This window comes from Phyllopteryx taeniolatus, chromosome 4 (genome assembly GCF_024500385.1).
Source record: "Phyllopteryx taeniolatus isolate TA_2022b chromosome 4, UOR_Ptae_1.2, whole genome shotgun sequence".
Taxonomy (NCBI): Eukaryota; Metazoa; Chordata; class Actinopteri; order Syngnathiformes; family Syngnathidae; genus Phyllopteryx; species Phyllopteryx taeniolatus.
Genome location: NC_084505.1, coordinates 13,743,478 through 13,769,173, shown reverse-complemented (window position 1 = coordinate 13,769,173; position 25,696 = coordinate 13,743,478). Strand labels below are relative to the sequence as shown.

General features: G+C 41.7%; 2 protein-coding genes across 17 annotated transcripts in view; one reads left to right on the top strand and one right to left on the bottom strand.

Moving 5' to 3' along the window:
• Nucleotides 1–82: 82 nt before the first annotated feature.
• The window catches only part of LOC133476389 (probable ATP-dependent RNA helicase DDX17), a 27,415-nt gene continuing 1,801 nt past the window's right edge, over nucleotides 83–25,696 (top strand). For 3 of the 14 annotated variants that reach the window (XM_061769719.1, XM_061769717.1, XM_061769716.1), the window contains exons 1-15: nucleotides 83–363; nucleotides 1,312–1,474; nucleotides 1,977–2,073; nucleotides 2,212–2,345; nucleotides 2,552–2,617; nucleotides 3,281–3,422; nucleotides 3,753–3,913; nucleotides 4,001–4,173; nucleotides 6,375–6,485; nucleotides 6,579–6,640; nucleotides 6,725–6,784; nucleotides 11,386–11,619; nucleotides 14,272–14,562; nucleotides 22,602–22,676; nucleotides 22,785–22,922. In XM_061769719.1, coding sequence (XP_061625703.1) covers nucleotides 311–363; nucleotides 1,312–1,474; nucleotides 1,977–2,073; nucleotides 2,212–2,345; nucleotides 2,552–2,617; nucleotides 3,281–3,422; nucleotides 3,753–3,913; nucleotides 4,001–4,173; nucleotides 6,375–6,485; nucleotides 6,579–6,640; nucleotides 6,725–6,784; nucleotides 11,386–11,619; nucleotides 14,272–14,562; nucleotides 22,602–22,676; nucleotides 22,785–22,922 — 1,960 coding nt within the window. In that variant the 5' untranslated portion in view covers nucleotides 83–310. Of the gene's footprint in view, nucleotides 364–1,311; nucleotides 1,475–1,976; nucleotides 2,074–2,211; nucleotides 2,346–2,551; nucleotides 2,618–3,280; nucleotides 3,423–3,752; nucleotides 3,914–4,000; nucleotides 4,174–6,374; nucleotides 6,486–6,578; nucleotides 6,692–6,724; nucleotides 6,785–8,785; nucleotides 11,620–14,271; nucleotides 14,563–17,047; nucleotides 17,798–17,888; nucleotides 17,956–19,221; nucleotides 19,357–22,601; nucleotides 22,677–22,784; nucleotides 22,923–23,724; nucleotides 24,828–25,696 lie in introns of those variants that run through there. The other 11 variants (XR_009788047.1, XR_009788048.1, XM_061769715.1 and 8 more) reach the window with 11 other exon arrangements.
• LOC133476393 (ADP-ribosylation factor-binding protein GGA1-like) overlaps nucleotides 25,112–25,696 on the bottom strand; it is a 5,953-nt gene continuing 5,368 nt past the window's right edge. The window contains exons 9-11 of one of the 3 annotated variants that reach the window (XM_061769730.1): nucleotides 25,546–25,644; nucleotides 25,342–25,464; nucleotides 25,112–25,252 (exon numbers count right to left, since the gene is read on the bottom strand). In XM_061769730.1, the coding sequence (XP_061625714.1) occupies nucleotides 25,435–25,464; nucleotides 25,546–25,644 (129 nt within the window). In that variant the 3' untranslated portion in view covers nucleotides 25,112–25,252; nucleotides 25,342–25,434. Of the gene's footprint in view, nucleotides 25,253–25,341; nucleotides 25,645–25,696 lie in introns of those variants that run through there. The other 2 variants (XM_061769729.1, XM_061769731.1) reach the window with 2 other exon arrangements.

Here is a 25,696-nt window from a genome sequence, read left to right as displayed (position 1 = left end):
ATTTATACGCAGCTATCCCTCCAATTGTGGAGATACGCCGCATAACCAGTTGACACTAAGTCTCAAAAGAGGGCGGGGGGAAATCAAGAGCGTAGGGATACGTTACGTTTAGCCTGCGTTACGTGACGCGTCAAAACTTAGCGAGACATATTTTACTCGTAATTTTAGTCACAAAGCGTGTTATTTGTGTGCGGAGTTAGTTTAGCGTGTTTACAGGTAAAATAATCGTGCTTCTGTGGTAAATTACGGCGCAAAAAGACTTGTCGAACAGATTAACTAGCGAACGCTCTGCGTAGTTTTTTGGGTAACTATGAGGCGGGGTTCTTCCTATGACTACAGAGACAGGGACCGTGGACGAGACAGGTAATTTGTCGTCTTCAAATATGAAATATCATACATTAAATGTTGCATCACGCAAAATGCATTGCTGGAACTTTGAACAGAGCCCATACTTGTGTCGTATTTTCAAGTTTAGGCCAACGAATGCAGCTGATAGAAACTGTCTGCAATGTTGTTGTCGTCGTGGCCACAGTCGCGCCGTAGATCGTTAGAAGTTGAACAAAGACGAATATTTTCGAGAAATGTACATTTGTTGATATAAAATCTATATCCTTAAGGCAAAATCGTATTCGTAGATGCCGAAAAGTCGTTTTGGGGACAAAAAAAACCCCGTATCATAATAGGGTGTTGAATTTTGTTTATTTTGTAGCACGGCCATTTTCATTCACATTTGTCAAATTTAAATTTTTTCTTTTTTTTTTTTTTTTTTTTTTTATATACGAGACTCTGCTAACACACTCAAATCTGAACTAACTCCTGTTCTTTTAGCAAGTATTAGTAGATTTGGGAATACTCCTGTCATCTGCTGGCGTGGAATGCAACTAAAATACTGACTACATTAAAAATATACATTCTTTTTCTCGAAAATAGATATATGTACAGTTTATATTCGTCAACTTTATTCTTGGTAAGTTTATGACTTGAATTATTACTAGTTATTTTTTGTCACTGTGGCCCTATACTGTTCTCATTGGGACGTTTGTTCAAAAACATTTGAATTATATTCTGATGAGTGATTATTTTAAAATTGTGCAGACTGTCATTTGTATCAACTATGTAGGAAAATCATAGAAAAGTATCATTTGCATAATAATTTGTAAAGCAGTGTACTACTTTGAAGAATGAAATCCAGGAAATGCAGCTTTAAAAATTCTGGTGGTAGTAAATATTTACTACCCAATATGACGTGACACTTCAGCTTCACGCTGTATTGCTGGTTCTGCAGTACTACTTGTCTGTGTAACCTCATAGGCCTCGTTCTTGGCCAGTGGGTGGTCGCAGTAATGGCCCCCCGCCCATGAAGTTTGGGCATCTCGGTGACAGTCTCCGCAAGAAAAGGTGGAACCTGGATGAGCTGCCAAAATTTGAGAAGAACTTCTACACTGAGCACCCAGAAATTCAACACTTGACTCAGGTACATATTTACCTTTTCCATCCATCCATCTTCTGTACCGCTTTATCCTCACTAGGGTCGCGGGCGTGCTCGAGCCTATCCCAGCCATCTTCGGGCGAGAGGCGGGGTACATCGCCAGCCAATCGCAGGGCACATATAAACAAACAACCATTGGCACTCACATTCACACCTAAGGGCAATTTAGAATCTTCAATCAACCTACCATGCATGTTTTTTTGGGGATGTGGGAGGAAACCGGAGTGCCCGGAGAAAACCCACGCAGGCACGGGGAGAACATGCAAATTCCACACAGGCGGGGCCGGGATTTGAACCCCGGTCCTCAGAACTGTGAGGCAGATGTGCTCACCAGTCGGCCACCGTGCCGCTATTTACCTTTTCATTTAATTTAATTCAACATAATCTCTGACTTAGCCATTATAGATCTCTTTTACTTTATTAAAGTAACACTCTATAAATGAAAACTACATTTTGTGTAAATTGTATCCTGTTTTTACATCACCAGTATGAAATCGAAGAGTTTCGCAGAAAGAAAGAGATCACCGTCAAAGGGTCTGACTGTCCTAAACCTCTATTCACTTTTCAACAGGCACAGTTTCCACGTGAGTACACCACCATCACACAGTGTGCACTAGTGTAGCTGTGCATTACATCATTAAAACTCTTGAGCTTTATTGCTTGGAACCCAAAGAAATTGATCTCGTAACATTGCAATGTTATTGTTTCCCTCACTGTATTAGAATATGTGATAGATGTGATAATGCAGCAGAACTTCACAGAGCCCACACCGATTCAGGCTCAGGGCTTCCCTCTGGCTCTGAGTGGCAAGGATATGGTGGGGATAGCACAAACTGGCTCTGGAAAGACTCTAGCTGTAAGGAAGAATGCAACCAATGTCATTGTTTTTGTTTAGTAATTCATAAATGATATATATTATTCATACATTAGAATTTAATCAACATTGTTCTCAATTTAACTTTATTGCTAGACCACTTTAAGAACAACCGGTCAATTTCAAGTTCTGCTTAATTTCACGTGGTTCCTGACACTGCACTTGCCTCTCTCTTTCTCTATCTGTAGTATCTCCTTCCATCAATTGTGCACATTAATCATCAGCCTTATCTGGGGAGAGGAGATGGACCTATTGTAAGTTCACGTGCTCGTTGTGCTGCTCTGTTTTTGAAAAACAAATACAGTACAGTGGACATCCGCAGGTCAGACATAATACACTACAAGAGGTTGTTTGACATTTTATTTTTTCCATATTTAAAGTTCATTTTCCTATATGAAATCATGCAAATAGAATTGATCAATTTTCAACTGTTTGCCCTATTCAGGCTCACGGGTGAGCTGAAGAATTTTTCTGCTGAATTTTTGGCAAGGGTACATTGAATTGATCACAAGTCCAGGTCGTTCATAATATCATCACATTTTAACAAAATACAAATATAAAATAATGAAATAGAAAAGTGCTAAAATGGTTTTATAAGAAATAGTTGTTCATATTAAAACATTGGCAATTTACATCTTCAATTTAATATGAATGATACCCATGTGAAAGTGTAAACACACAATGGCTAAAATCTATTCCAAAAGGCACATTGACTTATACAATACGGTAAACATGGATCAGCGTCATTTTTGCCTGGATTTGGATTTTTGTTTAACATTTTGCACTACATTTTCAACTTGTCAAGTTGTTTGACTTCCACTTTTTTTGAGTTACGAGGGGTCCACTGCACTTGTTTTTTTCCCCTATTTTTCTTTGTCAGGACGTCTGTAACTAATCTCTCCCTTCTCGCCTAATAGTGTTTGGTCCTTGCCCCGACCAGAGAGCTGGCCCAGCAGGTTCAGCAAGTGGCCTCAGACTATGGCAAGTCTTCCAGAATCAGAAGCACCTGTGTGTATGGTGGAGCACCCAAAGGACCGCAGCTTCGAGAGCTCGAGAAGGGTGTGTATGATGTTAGATCCTAATGGGTGCATCATGTCAGAAGTTTGGAATTCAACTTTTCAGTTACTGATGCTTGGTGAATTTGAAAAACAAAACAACACGACAACGTTCAGCACATTCATGCCTCCCTTTTCATTATGATCTGCATGTTGAGCTCATTGTGGAAGGCTTTGGTTCGGAGATCCGAACACTTATCCCGGAATTGGGGACTGGTAGATGGATCCTGAGCATTGTCGATCTACCCTTGAGCAAGGCGCTGCTACTCCTGCTCAATCCCATGTGGAATCTGTGACCTTTTTTCACCTTTAGTTTCAATTAACTTTCTTTTAGGTGTTGAGATCTGCATTGCCACGCCCGGTCGCCTGATTGACTTCTTAGAGTCAGGAAAGACTAACTTGCGTCGCTGCACATACCTTGTGCTGGACGAAGCTGACCGCATGCTGGACATGGGCTTTGAACCCCAGATTCGCAAGATAGTTGAACAAATCAGGGTAGGAGAAAGACTCTGCTATAATGACTACATTTGATATGATTATGTGTTTCATTCATCTTTTATCTTTCTCTGTTCTGCATCCAAGCCTGACAGACAAACCCTTATGTGGAGTGCAACTTGGCCCAAAGATGTCCGTCAACTTGCTGAAGACTTTTTGAGGGACTACATCCAGATTAATGTCGGAGCCCTCGAACTCAGTGCCAACCACAACATCCTGCAAATTGTTGATGTCTGCATGGACAATGAGAAGGACCACAAGTAAGAAGTGGGAAAAACTGAAATATGGATATGCCATTGCGTTGATCTTTTAACCCTGTTAATTGGGCTGGGCGATTAATCGATTTGATAAATTAATTCCAAGTTTTTGGGTCAGGACATTTTTTTTTCAGCGATCTTTGGTAGTCCAAAGCGTGTCCCCTCTGACATGCACTGCTTACACTGTAACAAAATGGCTGCGCACAGAAAGTTGTTTCCTAAAGAGGCACAGTTTTGGCAGTAATTCGGTATAGGTTCGGGTTTACAACGTCTGACAATGAGCAAAAAACAGTCTTTCACAAGTAAACAGGGTAGCACTGGCAATTTATTTCAACATTTGAAATGGAGATATGCAGCAAATTGGGAGAAGCGTTGCTCTGTATATGACATAGAAAAAAATGGGAGCCTGAAGCCCTCCCCCGCTAAGAAACAGAGAGACTGCATGGGCAGAATCATTTTCACATTGTTTTAAGCCTGATAAGATTTCAGGATAAGTTGCCAAAGACATGGTGTGCTCATTTATACGGAACAAAAGCAGATACAGTAGAAACCAGATGTTTACACAGACATGGTTTTTTTCCCTCACTGTCTGACAAGAATTTAGACTATACTCTTCCTGTTTTAGGTAAATTAGGCTTACCAAATTATTTCTATTTGCTATTTGTTCACATAATCTTTCTTGACTTTCTTCCACGTTAGAAGTTTACATACATTTCATAAGTATTTGGTACTATTGCCTTTAAACACAAAAGTTTAGTCTGATTACACATCAAGACAGTGAGGGGGAAAAAACGTGTCCTTTTTATATAGTGTTTCAATTGTACACTATATCCACATCCACATGTTGATCAACTTCAATGGTGGACCCAGCATGAAAAAAAACTTCTCATGACTGAGTAACATAGCCAAGAATTACCTCTAGATCCCTGTTACAAGGACCCTACCTGAGGGGGTTTTATGTTTGCGTGTGTGTGGGTGGGGGGGTCGCAGTGTAACGTGCATGGCGAAAGCCTGATATTGTAGAAAGTCTTATTTTCCCTGCCAGGAATTTGCATTAACTCGTAGGATGCAATTTTGTTCACATTTTTAGGGACAAAATAGTTTTGACAGAAGCAGCACCTTTTATTCATGTTACGTTCCGGAAAACAATTTAAGTTATATATTTATCCAAAAGGGTAAATTTTTGTTTATTTATTGATGCTATATTGTTGTTTAAAACTTTGTATTAAAATGCATCAAGGATTGTGTTTGAAGGGAATTTTTTCCCAACAATTTTCACATTTGTAAAGAAAGATATGTATTTCTGATTTTTATTTGGAATATTTTGCAAGTTAATGTTGGGGAAAAAATACAGTAATCCTCTCTCCATCGTTTCAGTTTACCTTCCAGATCACCCACGCAATAACTGAAGTCCGTAATATAGAAATACCCTATTTAAATACACCATGGCATGTTTTTATTCATTTATGGCACTTGAATTTTTTTAAAGCACACTTTTAAAAGAATGAAAACACATTACGCACATAATATAACGCTAGTGAGCAAGAGCAATGGATAAAACAAAATTATAGTAGGCCCAAAAACCGTATGAAAAAACAGAGTAACTGTAATAACACTTTAAAAAATCTGTGATAAAGCAGGACTGCGAAGCGTGGATTGCAATATAGCTGGAGATTACTGTAGTGCAAATCCCTGAAGGTAAAACAACAAAAAGAGGAACTTGCTTTGAATAATGTCCTTGTCGGTATGGGATTAAAATAAATGTTTTTTTTTTGTTTTTTTTTAAACAAACAAAAACAACATTGGGGATTTTATTTTAAAGCCATATTGCCCACCCTTATTGTGAATAGCATCACAGAACTCCCAATTTGCTTCAGTTAAACTGTTTCGCGTACTGATTGAGTTTCCTGTGCATGGTGTCTGGGCTCGGTCATCCCGGAGGGAGTCAGGTTAGAGCCGCTGCTCCTCTGCATCGAGAGAAGCCAGGTGAGGTGGGTCAGTATCTGGTTTGGGTGGCACATGGATGCCACCCCCTGGTGAGGTGTACTGATAATTCTTTGGCATTCCCCCCTACAAAGCTGAATGAAGTTGGACCATGGGCCTCTCAATACTTGGTCTGCTGCCCCCGCAACCTGAAACCTGATCAGTGGAAGAAGATGGGTGGATGGATAGCTAATGTTGTTTCTTTCCCTCCCTGTGTGTAGACTTGTTCAGCTGATGGAAGAGATTATGGCAGTGAAGGAGAACAAAACCATCATCTTTGTGGAGACCAAGAAACGCTGCGATGAGCTGACGAGAAGGATGCGAAGGGATGGGTGAGCTATATGACTGGTCTTTTAGTAACTTATTGTGACGATGTCAAAACTATCCTGCTAGGTTCACTGTACTGCTGCTGATTTCTGCATTAGGTGGCCAGCCATGTGTATCCACGGAGACAAGAGCCAGCCAGAAAGAGACTGGGTGCTCACAGGTTGGAGAAACACATCATCAGTTATTATTAGAACTTCTGTGGCAGTTGATGGTGAGTTGTCTCAGAAGTTGTTATTTTTGACAGAATTCCGAAGTGGGAAAGCTCCCATTCTGATTGCCACAGACGTTGCCTCTCGCGGTCTGGGTACGTCATCTCACATTTACAAATAATCTCTCACCTCTATTGATACTTTGACGTTAACTTGAATTCACATGATACTGCACAGAAGGTATAGTGTAGACGATCATCACTAGGTAAATAAGCAATGGAGTAGATTGGAAGACCTAGCAAGTATTTTATTACTGTTGATCAATAACTCAACTCTGCAAATTTATCTCCCATTAAAAGTCTAGAGTTGTTTTCTTTTAGGTTCACTGGGTTCCTTGTTATTTATGAGTGAATTCATATCAGAGTGTATGAATCATTCGTTGCCAGTCCTCCATGTTGACATGGATATTTGAATTCAACAGCCGTCAATGGCAGTGAATGAGTTAAATGATGAATGATACACATCATACGGAGGTTCGCCCTGTGTTTAAAGCCTGACAGCTTAAGGGCTGTCCAGTGTCCGATATGGAGGCTTCTGGCTTTCTGGTCCACTGGTCTGTTTCTTGTTACTATAGCTACAAAGCATCCTTCAAGCGGGGCTCTTTGGCATGCTGCCTGAACAGAGTGGAGTGTCTGCGTTGGGTAGAGACGCCTGAGCGATAAACATACCTCATACATACTGTATGTGTGTGGTGTCTAGGACAGTCACTGCATGTACAAATGTAAAATGACAAAAAAGGAAGAAAATGATTTGGTGATCTTTGTTGACATGACAATACATGTGAGAAGGGGGGATGAGTGAAGTGTTTGTGACTTGTCAAAATTCCCATTACTATATTTTTCTTCTTTTTTGTCCCCTCTTCTCCTCTCAGGATTTGGCAGCAGGCGGCAGCTGTAACAGTGTGCGCTGCTGTCGCTGCACGCTCGGTCCTATTAAAAGTAGATGTTTGTCTAGTTTTGGAGGGGTTAAAGCCCCTGTTCTTCTTGTGGGTAATGTAGGTCCCCTTCCCCAGCCCGATACTGTCAGTGTGTGAATCCAACGAGCCTGTCATTGGAGCTGCCGGAGGTGCCTGTTTTGTCTGCTGTGCGACCCATCCAAAACAAGCAGACAGACAGTGAAAGCGTTAGATGGGCTCGTCTGGATCCAGTCCTGGCCAGGGCCCGAGGAGGGTCCTGCAACGTGGCGAGAGAGCAACAGAACCTGCGGTTGTATCGCTTGAGGTTTAGCGGTTCTGCTCCCGTCTGACGTTGCTGGTGTGTGCAGAAGGTGAGGGAAGAATCTGGTCTTCCTCACCCTCAGCCCCTCCCTCTGAACCAGGACTGATCACCACACAAAGGGGGTAAGTACCGCATCGCCCCTTTCTCTTCACCCTCCGTGAGCTCCTACACCCAGCTACCTCCATCTGCCTTCTACACTATTTGAAAGAATATATGAGCTAAGTTTGTAACATGGTACTTAGATATTGTTTGTTTGATAAAATAGTCTCTCGGTCATGTTGGAGGGCAGACTTCCTGATCAGACGCAGCAGTGCGGTCAGAGCCCCACACCTTCTGTAATGAGAAACAGACAATTTGTGTTCACACAGATTGGCCAGTAATGATCATTCTGCTGAAACATGGCTGGCTTGTGGGTGAAAATCACAGGCGTACTTATTCCTAGTGTTTTGCATCAAAGCAACAATAGGGTATAGGCTAATAGTTGTTTTGTTGTGCTCGGGATCCCCCAACTGTTGTAAAGTAAAATTGACATTCTTAGAACTCCTGTGGTAAACCCAGAAAAATGAGCAGTGAATATGAATTTGCAAAGTCACAAAGCTAAAAAAGCCAAATGTACATGCTACACACACTTACATAAGTTGTGTGTGTTATACTTATGTTACATGTCCTGGAAAAATAGGCACACAAAAGGAACATTTGCACTGATGCTACCGCTTCCACAGCACAGTCTTGTGACCTGGCTGGTCCACTAATATTAGAGACTGCTAAATATGCAAAAGCACTGATATTTATTCTATTCACATTAAAACCATATTCAAATGATTTGACATTTCTGGTAGTTTTTTTTTTAAAAAATATTTTAATTTTGTTGAATCTCAGATTCAGGAGCAGTGTGGTTTTCGTCCTGGCCGTGGAACAGTGGACCAGCTCTACACCCTTGGCAGGGTCCTCGAGGGTGCATGGGAGTTCGCCCAACCAGTCTACATGTGTTTTGTGGACTTGGAGAAGGTGTTGACCGTGTCCCTCAGGGTGTCCTGTGGGGGGTGCTTCGGGAGTATGGGGTACCGAACCCCCTGATACGGGCTGTTCGGTCCCTGTATGACCGGAGTCAGAGTTTCGTCCGCCTATCCGGCAGTAAGTCGGACTCGTTTCCGGTGAGGGTTGGACTCCGGCAAGGCTGCCCTTTGTCACCGATTTTGTTCATAACTTTTGTGTACAGAATTTCTAGGTGCAGCCGAGGCGTACAGGGGGTCCGGTTTGGTGGCGTCAGTATTGCATCTCTGCTTTTTACAGATGATGTGGTTCTGTTGGCTTCATCAAGCCGTGACCTCCAAGTCTCACTGGAGCAGTTCGCAGCTGAGTGTGAAGCGGCTGGGATGAGAATCAGCACCTCCAAATCTGAGACCGTGGTCCTCAGTCGGAAAAGGGTGGCGTTCCTTCTCCAGGTCGGGGATGAGATCCTGCCCCAAGTCGAGGAGTTCAAGTATCTTGGGTTCTTGTTCACGAGTGAGAGAAGAATGGAACGGGAGATCGACAGGCGGATCGGTTCAGCGTCTGCAGTGATGCGGACTTTGTATCGATCCCTTGTGGTAAAGAAGGAGCTAAGCCGAAAGGTGAAGCTCTCGATTTACCGGTCGATCTCCGTTCCTACCCTCACCTATGGTCACGAGCTTTGGGTCGTGACCGAAAGAACGAGATCCCGGATACAAGCGGCCGAAATGAGTTTCCTCCGCAGGGTGTCTGGGCTCTCCCTTAGAGATAGGGTGAGAAGCTCGGTCATCCGGGAGGATCTCAGAGTAGAGCCGCTGCTCCTCCACATCGAGAGGACCCAGATGAGGTGGCTGGGGCATCTGATTCGGATCTCTCCCGGACGCCTCCCTGGTGAGGTGTTCCGGGCACGTCCCAGCAGACCCCGGGGACGACCCATGACACGCTGGAGAGACTACATCCTTCGGCTGGCCTGGGAACGCCTCGGGATCCCCCCGGAAGAGCTGGATGTAGTGGCTGGGGAGAGGGAAGTCTGGGCGTCTCTGCTAAAGCTACTGCCCCCGCGACCCGACCTAGTCGCGGGGGCAGTAGCGGTGGAAAATGGATGGATGGAGGGATGGATGGATTTTAATTTTGTTTTAACAGATTTTATTTATTTATTACAAGCTGCAGCCACTCAATTGAATATTACGGTCGAAAAACATAACAGCAACAAAGAATAGCATATACATTTGCCACAGGATGTGGGTTGTTGGTGAAGAAGCAGGAGTTTATGTGTCTCTACTACTGTATATTCAGTATCAAAAACATTTGAAGGATGGCCACTGGGATACAATGGGGATACAGTGTGCTACGTACATTCATGATTGCTAGATTTTATTTCATTGTGTATTATCTCAGAGGGGAAATTCACCCAAGGGAGATATGTCAAAGTAAAAGTTAATTTTGTCTTGTACAGTCCAGTCCAAAAGTATTGGAACGGCAAGCTCAATTCCTTTGTTATTGTTGTTTACTGCAGACATTTGGGTTTCAGATCAAAAAATGAATATGAGACAAGAGGTCAGAATTCCAGCTTTTATTTCAGGGTATATACATCTAGATGTGTTAAACAACTTAGGACAGCGCACCTTTTGTTTGAAGCCACACACTTTTCAAGTGAGCAAAAGTATTGGAACAGACATTATTAAATTTACTTAAAGTGAATAACATTTGGAGGCGGCACGGTGGAGTCAACATCGCAGTTCTGAGAACCGGGGTTCAATCCCCGGCCCCACCTGTGTGGAGTTTGCATGTTCTCCCCGTTCCTGCATGGGTTTTCTCCAGGCACTCCGGTTTCCTCCCACATCTCAAAAAAACATGCATGAATTGGAGACTCTAAATTGCCCGTAGGTGTGAATGTGAGTGTGGATGGTTGTTTGTTTGTATGTGCCCTGCGATTGGCTGGCAACCAGTTCAGGGTGTACCCCGCCTCCTGCCCGATGATAGCTGGGATAGGCTCCAGCACTCTCGCAACCCTTGTGAGGATAGGCGGCTCAGAAAATGGATGGCTGGATGAATAACAGTTGCAGTTTTCACAGGTTAAACCCAAAGCCAAAAACAAGCACGATCTAATGTTTAAGCAATCAATCTAAAAGGCAACACCTGAGCAACTAGAAACACCCATCAGTCACATGTTCCTGTCACAGTCACATCTAGATGTAAATACCATGAACTAAAAGCTGAAATGTTGAACGTTTGTCTCATATTCATCTTTTGATCTGAAACCTAAATGGCTTCAATATCCAACAAAAACAAAGAAATTGACCTTGCCGTTCCAATACTTTTGGAGGGGACTTGTAAATCAGAGGTAAGTACATCCAAAACAATCATTCAAATCTGTTGCAAAATATCCACATATCTTTAGTCATCAGTTTTGCAACTTAAGAAGAATATTCTGATTGAGGCTTTCTTCTGATAACCATGATTTCTAAAACACATTTCTTATTCAAAAGATGTTGAAGATATCAAGTTTGTCATCAACTTTGACTATCCGAATTCTTCGGAAGATTACGTCCACCGTATTGGACGTACTGCCCGCAGTACCAACAAGGGCACTGCCTACACCTTCTTCACTCCTGGGAATGCACGGCAGGCCCGCGACCTTGTCCGAGTTTTGCAAGAGGCAAATCAGGCCATCAACCCCAAACTGCTTCAGATGGTGGACTCAGGCCACGGAAGAGGAAGCGGTAATTATCGCCATAAACCTTTTGTAATGGAAAATGATTTGTTTTAGTCCAAGTGTTTCCCAACTTTTATTGAGCCATGGCACAGATTTTATATTGGAAAAATCTCACAATGCACCACAGAAAAAAAGTGTACTTTCAGCCTCATGGAAGAGCATTTCATTGTTCTGCCATTCACTTTATGTCACTGGCATAGATATATGAACAAAGAAAGATTATTTGTTGTTAATAATGATTTTCAGACCAATTAAGTGAAATTGGATAATTTCCCATGGCACTAATGTGACACGGCATATTGGTTGGGAATCGCTGTTTTAGTCAACAAGAATGAGGGGAAAGAAATAACACTCCATCCATCCCTCCATTTTCTGAGCCGCTTCTCCTCACTAGGGTCGCGGGCGTGCTGGAGCCTATCCCAGCTATCATCGGGCAGGAGGCGGGGTACACCCTGAACTGGTTGCCAGCCAATCGCAGGGCACATACAAACAAAAAACCATTCGCACGTACAGTCACACCTACGGGCAATTTAGAGTCTTCAATTAATGCATGTTTTTGGGATGTGGGAGGAAACCGGAGTGCCCGGAGAAAACCCACGCAGGCACGGGGAGAACATGCAAACTCAACACAGGCGGGGCCGGGGATTGAACCCGGGTCCTCAGAACTGTGAGGCTGACGCTCTTACCAGTCGGCCACCGTGCTGCCGAAATAACACTCCAATTGTTAGAATTTGAGTTTATTGTGTGGACTGGATATTTGTCTTGAAGCAACTGAGGAAAAATGAAGTGTACTACTTGGCCGTGCTGCTGTTGATTTAATCTCAACGAATTTGCTGTCAGAAGCACAATGATCGAGTAATTAACACATTTGCCTCCAATTCTGAGGTTGGGGTTTTGAATCTAGGCTATGGCTGTCCAGTGTTTTTTTTTTGTATGTTTCCTTGTGTTTCCATGAATTTTCTCTGGGTACTCCGGCTTCCTCTCACATTCCCAAAACATGCATGTTAGGTTCATTTACAATCTCAATTCCAATGAAGTTTGGACATTCTGTTAAACATAAATAAAAACAGAATACAATGATTTGCAAATCATGTTCAACCTATATTGAATTGAATACACTACAAAGACAAGATATTTTATGTTCAAACTGATCAACTTTATTGTTTTGAGCAAATAATTTCTGGAATTTTATGGCTGCAACACGTTCCAAAAAAGCTGGGACAGAGTCATGTTTACCATTGTGTTACATCACCTTTTCTTTTAACAACATTCAATAAATGTTTGGGAACTGAGGACACTAATTGTTGAAGCTTTGTAGGTGGACGTTGCTTGGATGGCAGCATATGTTTCTCCAAAACCTTTATGTACCTTTCAGTATTAATGGTGCCTTCACAGATGTGTAAGTTACACATGCCACTAACACAGCCCCATACCATCACAGATGCTGGCTTTTGAACTTTGCGTCCATAACAGTCTGGATGGTTCTTTTCCTCTTTGGCCCGGAGGACACGACATCCACAATTTCCAAAAACAATTTGAAATGTCTGACCACAGAAAACCTTTCCACTTTGCACCAGTCCATCTTAGATGAGCTCGGGCCCAGAGAAGCCGGCGGCGTTTCTGGGTGTTGTTGATAAATGGCTTTTGCTTTGCATACTAGAGTTTCAAGTTGCACTTACGGATGTAGCGCCGAACTGTATTTACTGACATTGGTTTTCTGAAGTGTTCCTGAGCCCATGTGGTGATGTCCTTTACAGATTGATGTCGGTTTTTGATGCAGTGCCGCTTGAGGGATCGAAGGTCACGGGAATTCAATGTTAGTTTTCGGCCTTGGCACTTACATGCAGTGATTTCTCCAGATTCTCTGAACCTTTTGATGATATTATGTACCATAGATGATGAAATCCCTAAATTTCTTGCAATTGTACGTTGAGGAACATTGTCCTTAAACTGTTCGACTATTTTCCCATGCACTTGTTCACAAATAGGTGAACCTCGCCCCATCTTTGCTTGTGAATGACTGAGCAATTCAGGGAAGCTCCTTTTATACCCAATCATGGCACCCACCTGTCCCCAATTAGCCTGTTCACTTGTGGGATGTTCCAAACAGGTGTTTGATGAGCATTCCTCAACTTTTTTGCCACCTGTCCCAGCTTTTTTGGAACGTGTTACAGCCATAAAAATATCTTTTATATTTTATCTATTAAATATCTTCTCTTTGTGGTGTATTCAATTAAATATAGGTTGAACATGATTTGCAAATCATTGTATTCTGGTTTTATTTATGTTTAACACAATGTCCTAACTTCATTGGAATTGGGTTTGTAGAACTCTAAATTGTCTGTGAATGTACTTGTCTGTCTATATGTGCCCTGTGATTGGCTGGCCACCAGGGTGTACCCCGTCTTCCGCCTAAAGTCAGCTGGGATAGGCTCCAGCTCACCTGCGACCCTAATGAGGATAACCAGAACAGAAAATGGATGGATGGATGAAATAACACTAGCAATGATGTCCGTGTAGCTCACCAGAAAGTGTTATTCTGCTCAATACAGGTGTCAAAACAGGTGTTTTGAAGAAAATGTAGTCAAATGCCTAACCCAAATACTGAGTCCTAGTGATCAAGTTTGAAACTGTGTCACTTTGTCATTTTTGGTCACAGGCGGCAGAATGCGTTACCGTGGCAGCAGCTCCAACAATCCCAATACGATGTACCAGGATGAGTGTCAACGCCGCATGCGTTCCAGGGAGGGAAGCGGCGGCAGCAGAGACGGCCGCTTCGGCCGCACTGACGACCGCCCCTCATCCTCCTCCTCAGGCGACCGTTACAGGGATCAGAGCAGGACCGGCCACAGTTCGGCTCAGCACCAGGACTACAGAGGCGGCCACAACTCTAACCTTAGTGGAGGCCCTGCTAGTGGTGAAGGAATGGACCATTCGAGTCATCTTCAGGGTCAGTTTGCCCAGCCTCATCCTCCATCACTGCCGCCAGGGGGGCCACAGCCTCTCATGTCTCAGCAGTATGCGCCACCACAGCCCCCGTTAGTGAGCTTTGTGGGACAACCCCCTTACCAGTTCAACCCTCCTCCTTCCGGCCCTTCTCCCCGCTAGTAGTAGTAGCCATTCATCCGTTTTCTTTAAAGCATGTCCTCATTAGGGTCGCGGGTGAGCTGACAGTGAGCAAGAAGTGGGGTGCACCCTGGACTGGTTGTGACCCAATCGCAGTAGCATTGAGATGAGTGGGACTATTTGTTGTAAGTTTTTATTGGTCTACTCCAGGACCTCTGTGAAATCTTAAAAAAAAAAGCACGCACAAAAAATAAAAAATTCTATGCAGTTTCTACCACTTTTATCTAGAAAATCTAAACTTCAGTAGGAATTGGTGTCATACCATGTATGTGCCTGGTCTAGTTCAGCATTACATGCTTTTGTTGTCAATGCACTGGCCTTTGAAAGCCAATGGCATAGATTTAAAAAAATATGTTCGTTTCTGAAAGTAGTTTTAATTACGTGTAGTATTTTGTAGCATCTTAACTCTTGGGCAGATTCTGTGGATACCCAATTTATTCAGTCTCTGCTAAAACATCAAGGATGAGACATTCCTCCATAATGATAAAGTGGGGTTTGTAGATCCAGAGCCCTGCCAGAATTTAATTGTCATTTTGGTAGATGATGGGGATAGTGTGTTGGGTGTGGTGACCATTGCGTGTATGCCATTAATTACAACATTCATGCATATGCAGGATAGGGGTTTCTATTCAGGACTATTTAGCCTTGGTGGAGGTTTGCGCCCTGCTCAGTACAATTCTGCTTATTATGAATTTAGCTGGCGGCACAGTAGGAGCTGGTTAGCACATCTGCCTCACAATTCTGAGGACCTGAGTTCAAATCCAGCCTCACCTGTGTAGAGTCTGCATGTTTTTGCCGTGCCTGCGTGGGTTTTCTCCGGATACTCCGGTTCCCTCCCACATCCCCAAAACATGCACGGTAGGTTAATTGAAGACTCTAAATTCCCCGTACGTGTGAAGGTGAGCGCGACTGGTTGTTTTGTTTATATGTGCCCTGCGATTGGCTGGCGACCAGTTCAGGGTATACCCTGCCTCTCGCCCGAAGATAGCTGGGATAGGCTCCAGCACGTCCGCGACTCTCGTGAGGATAAGCGGTTTGGAAAATGGATGGATGGATGAATTTAGCTGAGTACATTAAAAGGGGGAATAAAATAATCACAGCTCACCCTCAGGGATCATTTCTAGAATAGTTTTCTTTTTAAAGAGGGTATAGACATATTTCCATGTACCGCTTGTTGTATAAAGTGGAATTTGTAAGGTTCTCATTTAAGAACCCCTCCGACCCCCCATAAGAATTTTGGCCTGTGATATAGAGTTTACACATGCAGGCTTACCGTAATTTCTCATGTATAATGTGCATTTCCCCTCCAAAAAAATTGTCAAGTCAATAGTGTGCATTATAGATAAGTATAGGGGAAAATGAAAAAGCTTTTAACATTTTATAAATGTATGCCGCCATCTAGAGGTTATGGAAAAGCTGTACACTTTCATTCCAATGTCATCGCCACCTAGAGGTTATGAAAAAAGTGTAGCCAACACTTTCATTCCATTATGACAGAGGTACATATGACTGCATATACTGTATGTACAGTTGTGCTCATAAGTTTACATACCCTGGCAGAATTTGAGATTTTTTTTTTTATTATTGTTTTTTTTTTTTAATATGGCTGAACAACCATAATTTCTTTATGGTTGTTTTCTTTTAATGATAATGCTTTTCTGAAATGCCTAACAGTTTAATTTGAATCCCATTAAAATAAAATGTGTTACACCTAGCCCTTCATGTTTTCTTTAAAGAATTGTACCTTACAAATTCTGCCTGCACAACTGTGTTTTCTCTTTTACCAAATAAAAGTAATCCTGTGAATTTCTAAAAAAGAGCAGGTAAATAAAAAAGTATTACATGTTCAAATAAAGTGCTTAACTTTAGAATAATTATTTGAAAAATACTTTATTTTGATCATATGGGTAGAAGCAAGATCATGCATTGTAAAAATGCATTATACATAGGTAGAAGGGTTTTCAACTTTGGGGGTGCGCATTATACAAGAGAAATTACGGTATGTTATTTTTAAGAGACTTGAACATTCCATTATGTTCTAACGAAGTTAGCACACGACTTATTCACACATTACCATTTTTTGTTTTTATAATGTCCTGAGCAGGGGTATATACTATGGAGGGTGTTTGGTTTTTGTTTTGTCTAACTCAGCGACTCAGACTGTGTTGTGTAGTTATCATGGACTGTCCATCTTGCATGTACTTTCTTTCATCAGTGCATTCCACTTCGTCTATTTGTAGATATCATCATTTGTAAAATATGATGATTTGACACAAGCTCTGCACACACTGTGTGTTTTCACTCTTTAGGGATAACTGGAATTCTGCTCTTGTTGGGCCTCACAATAGTAGGACTGTTTGGGTTTGGGACAATGTCCAGGTGAGGTCAGTATATCTGCCTGTGAACTGTTTGGATGACAAATTTGATGTACAATTGTTTATTAAAAAAAAGAAAAAGTGCTTATGCAACATTTGAATGACAATTCTTGCTTGAAATCGTTGAAATGTTAAACAAGATGACCTTTAACAAACCTAATAATGTGATGATGCGGTCAAATGTTAGAGCGCAACAAATCGACAATTTCTGTCGCAGACCTTTAAATGTGTTAATTTTAACTCTGTAGATTAGCATGTTAAAAATGTAACCACAGATGAGTTAAAAGTTAATGAGACATTTTTCTACTATTGCGATTGCTGCAGCTTGTTATACAGTAGTTGAGAATTATTTTGACAAGGAACCAGTCTGCCTCCAGTATTATTTTTTTATTTGTAATAGCTCTATGATTACAGTGGCTATAGACTGGTACTGCAAATTAATTCGATGTACAATTCTGATGTAGTCATGAACATATTTAGTTCAGTACATAAATTTACACAATGAAAACAATGACTTGAATCTCAGGTACATGACTTGAGCAAATACACGTGGAATCTGATGTCAACTTTGAAGAAAGGCAGCAAATGAGCTAAGACAACATTCTGTCAAAGGACATTCCACGTGCAAAAACTGTGATTCTAAAATAACAAGTGATTCTAAAATAAAAATAATCCTAAATGAAATCTGATATTGTGGCAATCTTTTGTGAATCAGAAATGCTGAAATAAAAAGCCAGATGGCAACATATGTAATGAAGTATATTATCTTCTTCAGGATGACACTGATGCCTCGCAGCAGAAAATCCTAGATGTTGATACAGATGCACTGGCCACATGATTAGGTACACCTGCATCATCCAACACAATTACATTGTAAATGCTGTTTGATAGCGGGAAAGGCATGTTTTGCTTTGGTTTAGCACTGCACTGCATCATACTTGAGTGTGTGTACACCACTCTGTATGTGCAGTGGAGCACCGCTACATACAACTATACATTACAATCTCAAACATATAGAATACATCAACAGTGTATGAAGGGAGCATTATCGTCTTTGATTCAGCTCTTGTATTGATCGACTTTTATGTAACTGTGCAGGGGGAAGTGGAGTGTCCCATGTATATGGTGGCTGGATTCTTTTTAGCTGGTCTTGTGCATGCTGGCTCATGAGGGAATTAGACAAACTGGCGTATGTATTCATGACAGCATCTTCTTTGTTTTTGATGTCATAATGTGGACTAGTGAAGAAATAAAAATAATTGTCATATCTTAGATGCACACATGCACGTAAATTTGACTTTTATTCATCAAAAATGTACTGGACAAGGACGGCATAACCAATTTTATTTAACAGTAAGCAAAAATAAGTGCCTAAGTGTGTTGTTGTGTAAATTCATTTGTGCTTAAAACACGAGAATATGACATACTTTCTTTACCAACAAAAAAGGTAGGCTTGCCTACCAAAAGTCACATGCTTCAGTTTGTTTTGTAAATACAAATAGGAACAGACCATCTCTTTTAAATGCAATTCCCATTATCTCAAGGATTTTTCAACAGTGTGTTTAGAAGCCAAATGTAAACACTTTTTAGAAAAAGATCAACTTTTTCAAAACAACTCTGGATGGAATTGATTGTTTAGTTTCAATGTGGCAGCTAGCTGGAGAAAGGTCACTGGAAAGCACAAGAACATGGACGGCCCTATCAGGAAGGCACCGGGTAGAAAAGCTCCTTTTGCCTCAAACGGCAATTGGGTACTACTTAAACCAAAACTTAAAGGAAGTGGCACATCAGAAGACACGATGATAGACCTTCTCACATAAGATTTCCCCAGGTGTTTGGAGGGGGGAACTGATCCACATCACCCGATTCATCGTAAGAGTTGTCTCCCTGAATGAAGGTTAACTTGTACCGCAGACACACCTTTTCCTGAAACATGACACACTGTCAGTCTATTATTAATTCACAACTAAATAACTTAGTGTATCAAAATTGAGGATTATGTTTTTGCAGGAAGATATTTTGATATAGCACTTTGATTTGATCTCAGTAGGAAGTGCAGGTATTTCTGAGAGTATATGTAACTAAGGATTTCTTAAATTCTACTACAGTGTGGATGACAGAAGCAAACCTTGTGAGGATTAGCCAGTAGCAGAATCTGTGTGATGACACGCGGAGGCAGGATGGGACTGAATGCTGGAAGCTCAGTACTAGAAGGTGGCTGCAGTTTCACTTTCATGATCTAGGTATTGACACATTTTCATGTTAGAGTGAACCTCCTTTATCTTAGGGGATAGATACAGTATGTTCCAGACTCACCCGCAGTTGCTTAAAATCCGTGATATACAGAACATAAAAATGTTTTCTTAAAAAAAATGGTTTTATCCGATCAGACGCTTTGAATTTATTCAAACACTCTTCAACTTGTTAAAACATTTTTTAACACAAAATGTATAGAAAATACTGTGCAATGTATGGGCTGTACAAGCACGTGCCTAGTGGGGCGTCTGTGATGTCTGCATGAGTGTTGGTGAGAGCTGTGGCTGACAGCAGCTTCTGCACGAGCGCTCACTGTATTCTATTGTCCTCCCGCTGTTCAATATGGCTGAAAGGTGCAACGGTGACTGTTTCTCTCCTTTCCCACATGCAAGGGCATTACATTAAGGAAGTACTATACCTCTGCTAATCGCAGGGTATATGGAGCAGGCCCTACTGCCAATAGCAAAAATCTCCAAGTAATTGATGTCCCCCTTCAAAAGCTTCATAATTGCCTATAGATGCGTGATGGCGGCAAAACACTTTTTTTCTCAAAATATAACTCCTTAACTCACTTCAACAGAGTTCCTTGACACCAAGATGCCACATGATGGGGCAAAGCACTACGGTTGTCTAAGTGAAGCTCTTCAATTCATTTTAACATAGTTCCTTGGCAACAAGATGGCGTGAAGGTAATGCCTCTATTGCTTTGTCCCTGAGGACAAAACAGTGAATAGGTGAGTTTTTTTAACAAATAATGGCAGTCGGGTCCCAAAAAAGACAAATAGGATTCACAAATGCCAAACCATGAATATGCTGGGGGTTCACTGTACCATACAGACCAATAAAAAAGCAATACAGCAAGATGCAAACTATGAACCACAATATAGCGAAGGTACACTGGACATGTTGAAATTTCGTTCACCGCATGCCTATGCCTACTACAAACCCAATTCCAATGAAGTTGGGACGTTGTGTTAAACAAAAATAATAACAATACATCCATCCATCCATTTTCTGAGCCGGTTCTCCTCACTAGGGTCGCGGGCGTGCTGGAGCCTATCCCAGCTGTCATCGGGCAGGAGGCGGGGTACACCCTGAACTGGTTGCCAGCCAATCGCAGGGCACATAGAAACAAACAACCATTCGCACTCACAGTAATGCCTACGGGCAATTTAGAGTCTCCCAATTAATGCATGTTTTTGAGATGTGGGAGGAAACCGGAGTGCCCGGAGAAAACCCACGCAGACACGGGGAGAACATGCAAACTCCACTCAGGCGGGGCCAAGGATTGAACCCGGGTCCTCAGAACTGTGAGGCTGACGCTCTAACCAGTCTCCACCGTGCCGCCTAACAGAATACAATGATTTTAAAATCATGTTCAACCTATATTTAATTGAATACACTACAAAGACAAGATATTTTATGTTCAAACTAATAAACCTTTATTGTTTTTAGCAAATAATCATTAACTTAGAATTTTATGGCTGCAACACGTTCCAAAAAAGCTGGGACAGGGTCATGTTTACCACTGTGTTACATCACCTTTTCTTTTAACAACATTCAATAAACGTTTGGAATTGGGTTTGTAATTCAAGCAAGTATTTGACCAGTATGATAAGCACAAGCATGAACCTACCTTGGGTACAGCTGCCTGAAAGCGGATGTCAGTGACAGGAGTGGGTGCTGAGGACAACATGGAGATAATCACCACCAGCACATCTGGCCGTGACAGGGGACAGTCTCGTGCGAAAGTTAACAAGACCCGCAGGCTGTGTTTGTTATATACAGTCACTGGTAGCAAGCTGCCTAAAATAAATACAACGATATAACCAAGGAGTTATAAATACAAAACATGTTCTGGGCGGGTGGAATAAGCGTCGACTTACTTGGATGGATTAATTCCAAAGGCACTGTAACATCAGCTAAGGAGATGTCACAGGAGCTAGAAGCTGGCAACAAGCTTGTAGGATTGAAGAGGAGAATGTCAGGTTGTTCATGGACTGATGAAGGTGCAGGAGCTGCACTAGGTCCAGAGTTACAGTTGGCCTTGGTTTGAAGCTCTCGTAAGCTGGCTCTGGACGGAGGCGGGAGTTTACCCCTGCATGTCATCATTGGGCAAATAGGAGAAAGAAAAATTGATGATATGGGTCATTATCATATAATTTTATCAATAACGGATTACACACTAGTATGTATGTATACATGTCCATCCATTATCTGAGCCGCTGCTCCTCACTAGGGTCGTGGGCGTGCTGGAGCCTATCCCAGCTATCATCGGGCAGGAGGCGGGGATTGAACCCAGGTCCTCAGAACTGTGAGGCAGACGCTCTTAACCAGTCGTCCACCGTGCCGCCATGTATACATGTATAATTCTAAATTATCTATTTTTTATGCCATCTTGGTTTTATATGGGTAAATGTCTCCCATGCTGAAACAGCAATGCTGGCTGCCTCATCCAGGCACTTCAGCTCACAGATCCCTCTGGTGTATTGCAAGAACATAACGAGGCTCTCTGTGGCATTAACGGCAAATACAGCTTGGCGCACAAAGAAGGGCCATTTGTAAAAGATTTTTTTTTTTTTTTTAAAAAGAACCTCTGAAAATGCTAAGATGTATTTGTGTTAGTTTTCATGGGAAAGCCATGTTAAGCAATAGAAGAAAAATTCTATTTATCCAAAAATGTAATTGGCATCTTCAGAAAACCTGTTGCAAATCCTGAAACATCATTTTGGACACCTAACTGTAGACACTTTGGCATTAAAAGTTTGAAAAATATTACTTTTGAATATTTTTTTCTTCGAAACAATTATGAACTTTTGATGGATAACAACTGCCAATAATTAAAGTACTCATCAGTCAAATTTATTTTTCAAAAGGAAATTAAGTGGGCCATGTCATGTCAAATTATATGAAAATGACTTATATGTTGATGCCTTAATAAGCCTGACTTGAGAAACACTAGATGGACAATGGACAAATACAATTGGGACACTATATTGTATTTATATTTTTACAGGATTCCCACTTTCGCTAAGATTTAGAGTGTCGATTGAAAGGTTTGTTGATACAGAAGAACAAAGATAACTGACATTGGACGAGTCCTAATCGCTCTTCTATCCATCCATTTTCTTGCACTTATCTGGGTCACGGACTGTTCCGTCAATGTTGGAGCTAAGGGTGAAGGACAAGACTTCACTGATTAAGAGATGAGTCTCATTTCTTTTGTCCACAGAGTGTATGGCAGAACAGAAGTTTGGTCTGTCCTCCAGGCTGGAAGTGGGCATACTTGATTGCAGGAGCCACAGCGGTATAGTAACCTACATATAATTAATTAATCCCATTAAAATGGTTCTCACCATTTGACCTGCTGGTTCTTTGGGGGGAGGGACTGCTGTAACAATGTCTTCCCCAGCAGGTCAAGCTCATTCATTCCTTTGTGTGCCACTGGTCGAGCCTGTGAAGTTTGGACGACACTCGAGCACGGCCTTGCAGCTGAGACGGATGGAGCAGGGAATTCTGGAATGGCAGAAGACTGAGACAAACAAACAAAAAGGTACACATTTTTTATATGAATAAAGGAAAATGTATGCAATTTTTACATTATTAACATACATTTTGGTTGTTGTGAAGCATTAACTTTCAACCCATGTATGCATGAAAAGTGTGTGTGTGTGTGTATATATATATATATATATATATATATATACACACACATATATATACACACATATATATATACACACACGCACACAGTGGTGCCTTGAGATACGAGATAAACACTTAGATCACAAATCATCTTTCCCCATTGAAATAAATGGAAATGCCATTAAGCCGTTCTCTCACCCCCAAAAATAAAATAGTGTTTGTGTTTTTTAATAAGGAAAAATAGCACTCTGTCCTTTATATGCCTGTGAATATGTTTTTATTATCCCTCCACATGTGTTACTTCACCGTTTGTGTTCAAACATCCGTTGCTTCTAAAACCGCGATTATCGATGCTAATCGTTAGCATGTCAATGGCATTTTGCATTGTTTGTTAGCATTAAGCTAATTGAACTTTTCTCAAGCAAAGCTGGCGTTGTTTTAAATACACAATGTGCAATTCTCTTTTTAGTTCAGTTTGACAGTAAACTGAATGGCATTAAACCGCTTGAAGCCTCCTTTTTAAATGATTTGTTCACTATTGGCCAAATTGCTCCCTATTGAAAAGTGAGTTGAATAGAGCTCATTGCCCTAATACAGCACTCCTTTCTCAACATTGTACTCACAATTCAAAGCGAAAAAATAAATAAATAAATTGGCCAAAATGTTGGAAAAACTTTTATGTCAGGTCATTTGCATTTCCTGTCACTCAGCACGTGGATTCCAGCCAACTCTACACTCATTAGTTGAAACCAAATGAGAATCATGAGGACAAAGGAACTGCCTGAGGAGCTCAGAGACAGAATTGTGGCATGGCACAGATCTGGCCAAGGTTACACTGCACTTAGGGTTCCTAAGAGAATAGTGGCCTCCATAATCCTTAAATGGAAGACATTTGGGACGACCAGAACCCTTCACAGAGCTGGCCGTCCGGCCAAACTGAGCAATCCGGGTGGAAGAGCCTTGGTGAGAAAGGTAAAGAAGAACCCAAAGATCACTGTGGCTGAGCTCCAGAGATACAGTTGCAAGATGGGAGAAAGTTCTAGAAAGTCAACCATCACTACAGCCCTCCACCAGTCGGGGCTTTATGGAAGATTGGGTCGACGGAAGCCTCCCTTCAATGCAAGACACATGAAAGCCCACATGGAGTTTGCTTAAAAAATAATAATAATAAAAAAAAAAACACCTGAAGGACTACAAGGTGTTGAAAAATAAGATTCTCTGGTCTGATGAGATCAAGATAGAACTTTTTGGCCTTAATTCTAAGCGGTATGTGTGGAGAAAACCAGGCACTACTCATCAGCTGTCCAATTCAGTCCCAACAGTGAAGCATGGTGGTGGCAGCATCATGCTGTGGGGGTGTTTTTCAGCTGCAGGGACGGGACGACTGGTTGCAATTGAAGGAAAGATGAATGCAGCCAAGTACAGGGATATCCTGGACGAAAACCTTCTACATAGTGCTCAGGACCTCAGACTGGGCCGAAGGTTCACCTTCCAACAAGACAATCACCCTAAGCACACAGCTAAAACAACGAAGGATTGGCTTCAGAACGACTCTGTTAATTCCACTTCAATCAATCTACCCAAAATGATTGATTATTTGATGGTATTTTTCAGAAAGGACTTTCTTCAGGCCTCTGATTGGCATGATAAGATGGGTTAGAGCATCATCTGCTGCATTGCCATACATGCATTTTCATGGTCAATATTTTTTTAAACATTCTTTTTAACAGCTCCTCTGTGGACATAACCTCAGGCAGCTCAAGTGACATTTTTAAATATTGGCTGTTTGTGAACTTGTATTATATCCCACCTGAAAAGTGTTCTGAGACTCAGAGGATTCTGCAATATTCAGTCCTAGGAGAACAGAAACAACAAAGGTTAATGAACAACAACTTAAGGTGCTGTATTACAAAAAGGTTCAGTGTGGACTGACTCAACATTCTGGGTCGCAGCCACCTAGTTAACAGCAGGTCCCAGTCGATGGAAATAAGACAAAACTGCTGTGCAAACAAAGCTGACTCAACCCATTTCGGATTTTTTTAGGCCAGTACCTCAGTTTGAGGTTTACAAGCTAGCTGAGACTTTTGTGCTTACCCAGCGACATGAGCTCATCATCCAGCAGGCTGCTGCCAATATTCTGAGTCAGGGTCTCTAGGTTGGAGGGTTGTGGGTTGAATGGCGCCATTCTGGTTGGTGCACTCAGTCCTGTCAAGTCCAATAGGGCGGAGCTACTGTTGCCTGCATTGATTAAAAGAAAAAGTCAAAATGAGGAACTGTCAAGACTAAGGTTTGTAGAATCTGGCAAATTGATGCAGTGAACAGCGCACATTTGCACCTACTTGGGTGAGAAGGTGTGTTTTCACAGTCATTTGTCACCTTCTCACTCTTCACCTGCTGCTTGTAGAGGTTAATCACCGCTGTCAAATTGTCATTGGCCTGCAAGATATCCGCTGGATGCACAAAACCTATTACCTCAAGTGTTTTTCATCTAAAGTCTCCAAATTAAAGCCCTTTCCATTTCATTCCCTCACCATTTTATTTCCCTTACCCAAGGCTTCATCACTGTCCTCTGTATCACTGGCTAATGTGAATAGTGTAGGTCTCATTTTTTCACAGCGCTGGTAAATATCCTGTTAAGACAGGACAGATGTTTAGTAAAACCAAGAGCTCACCTGCAGCATC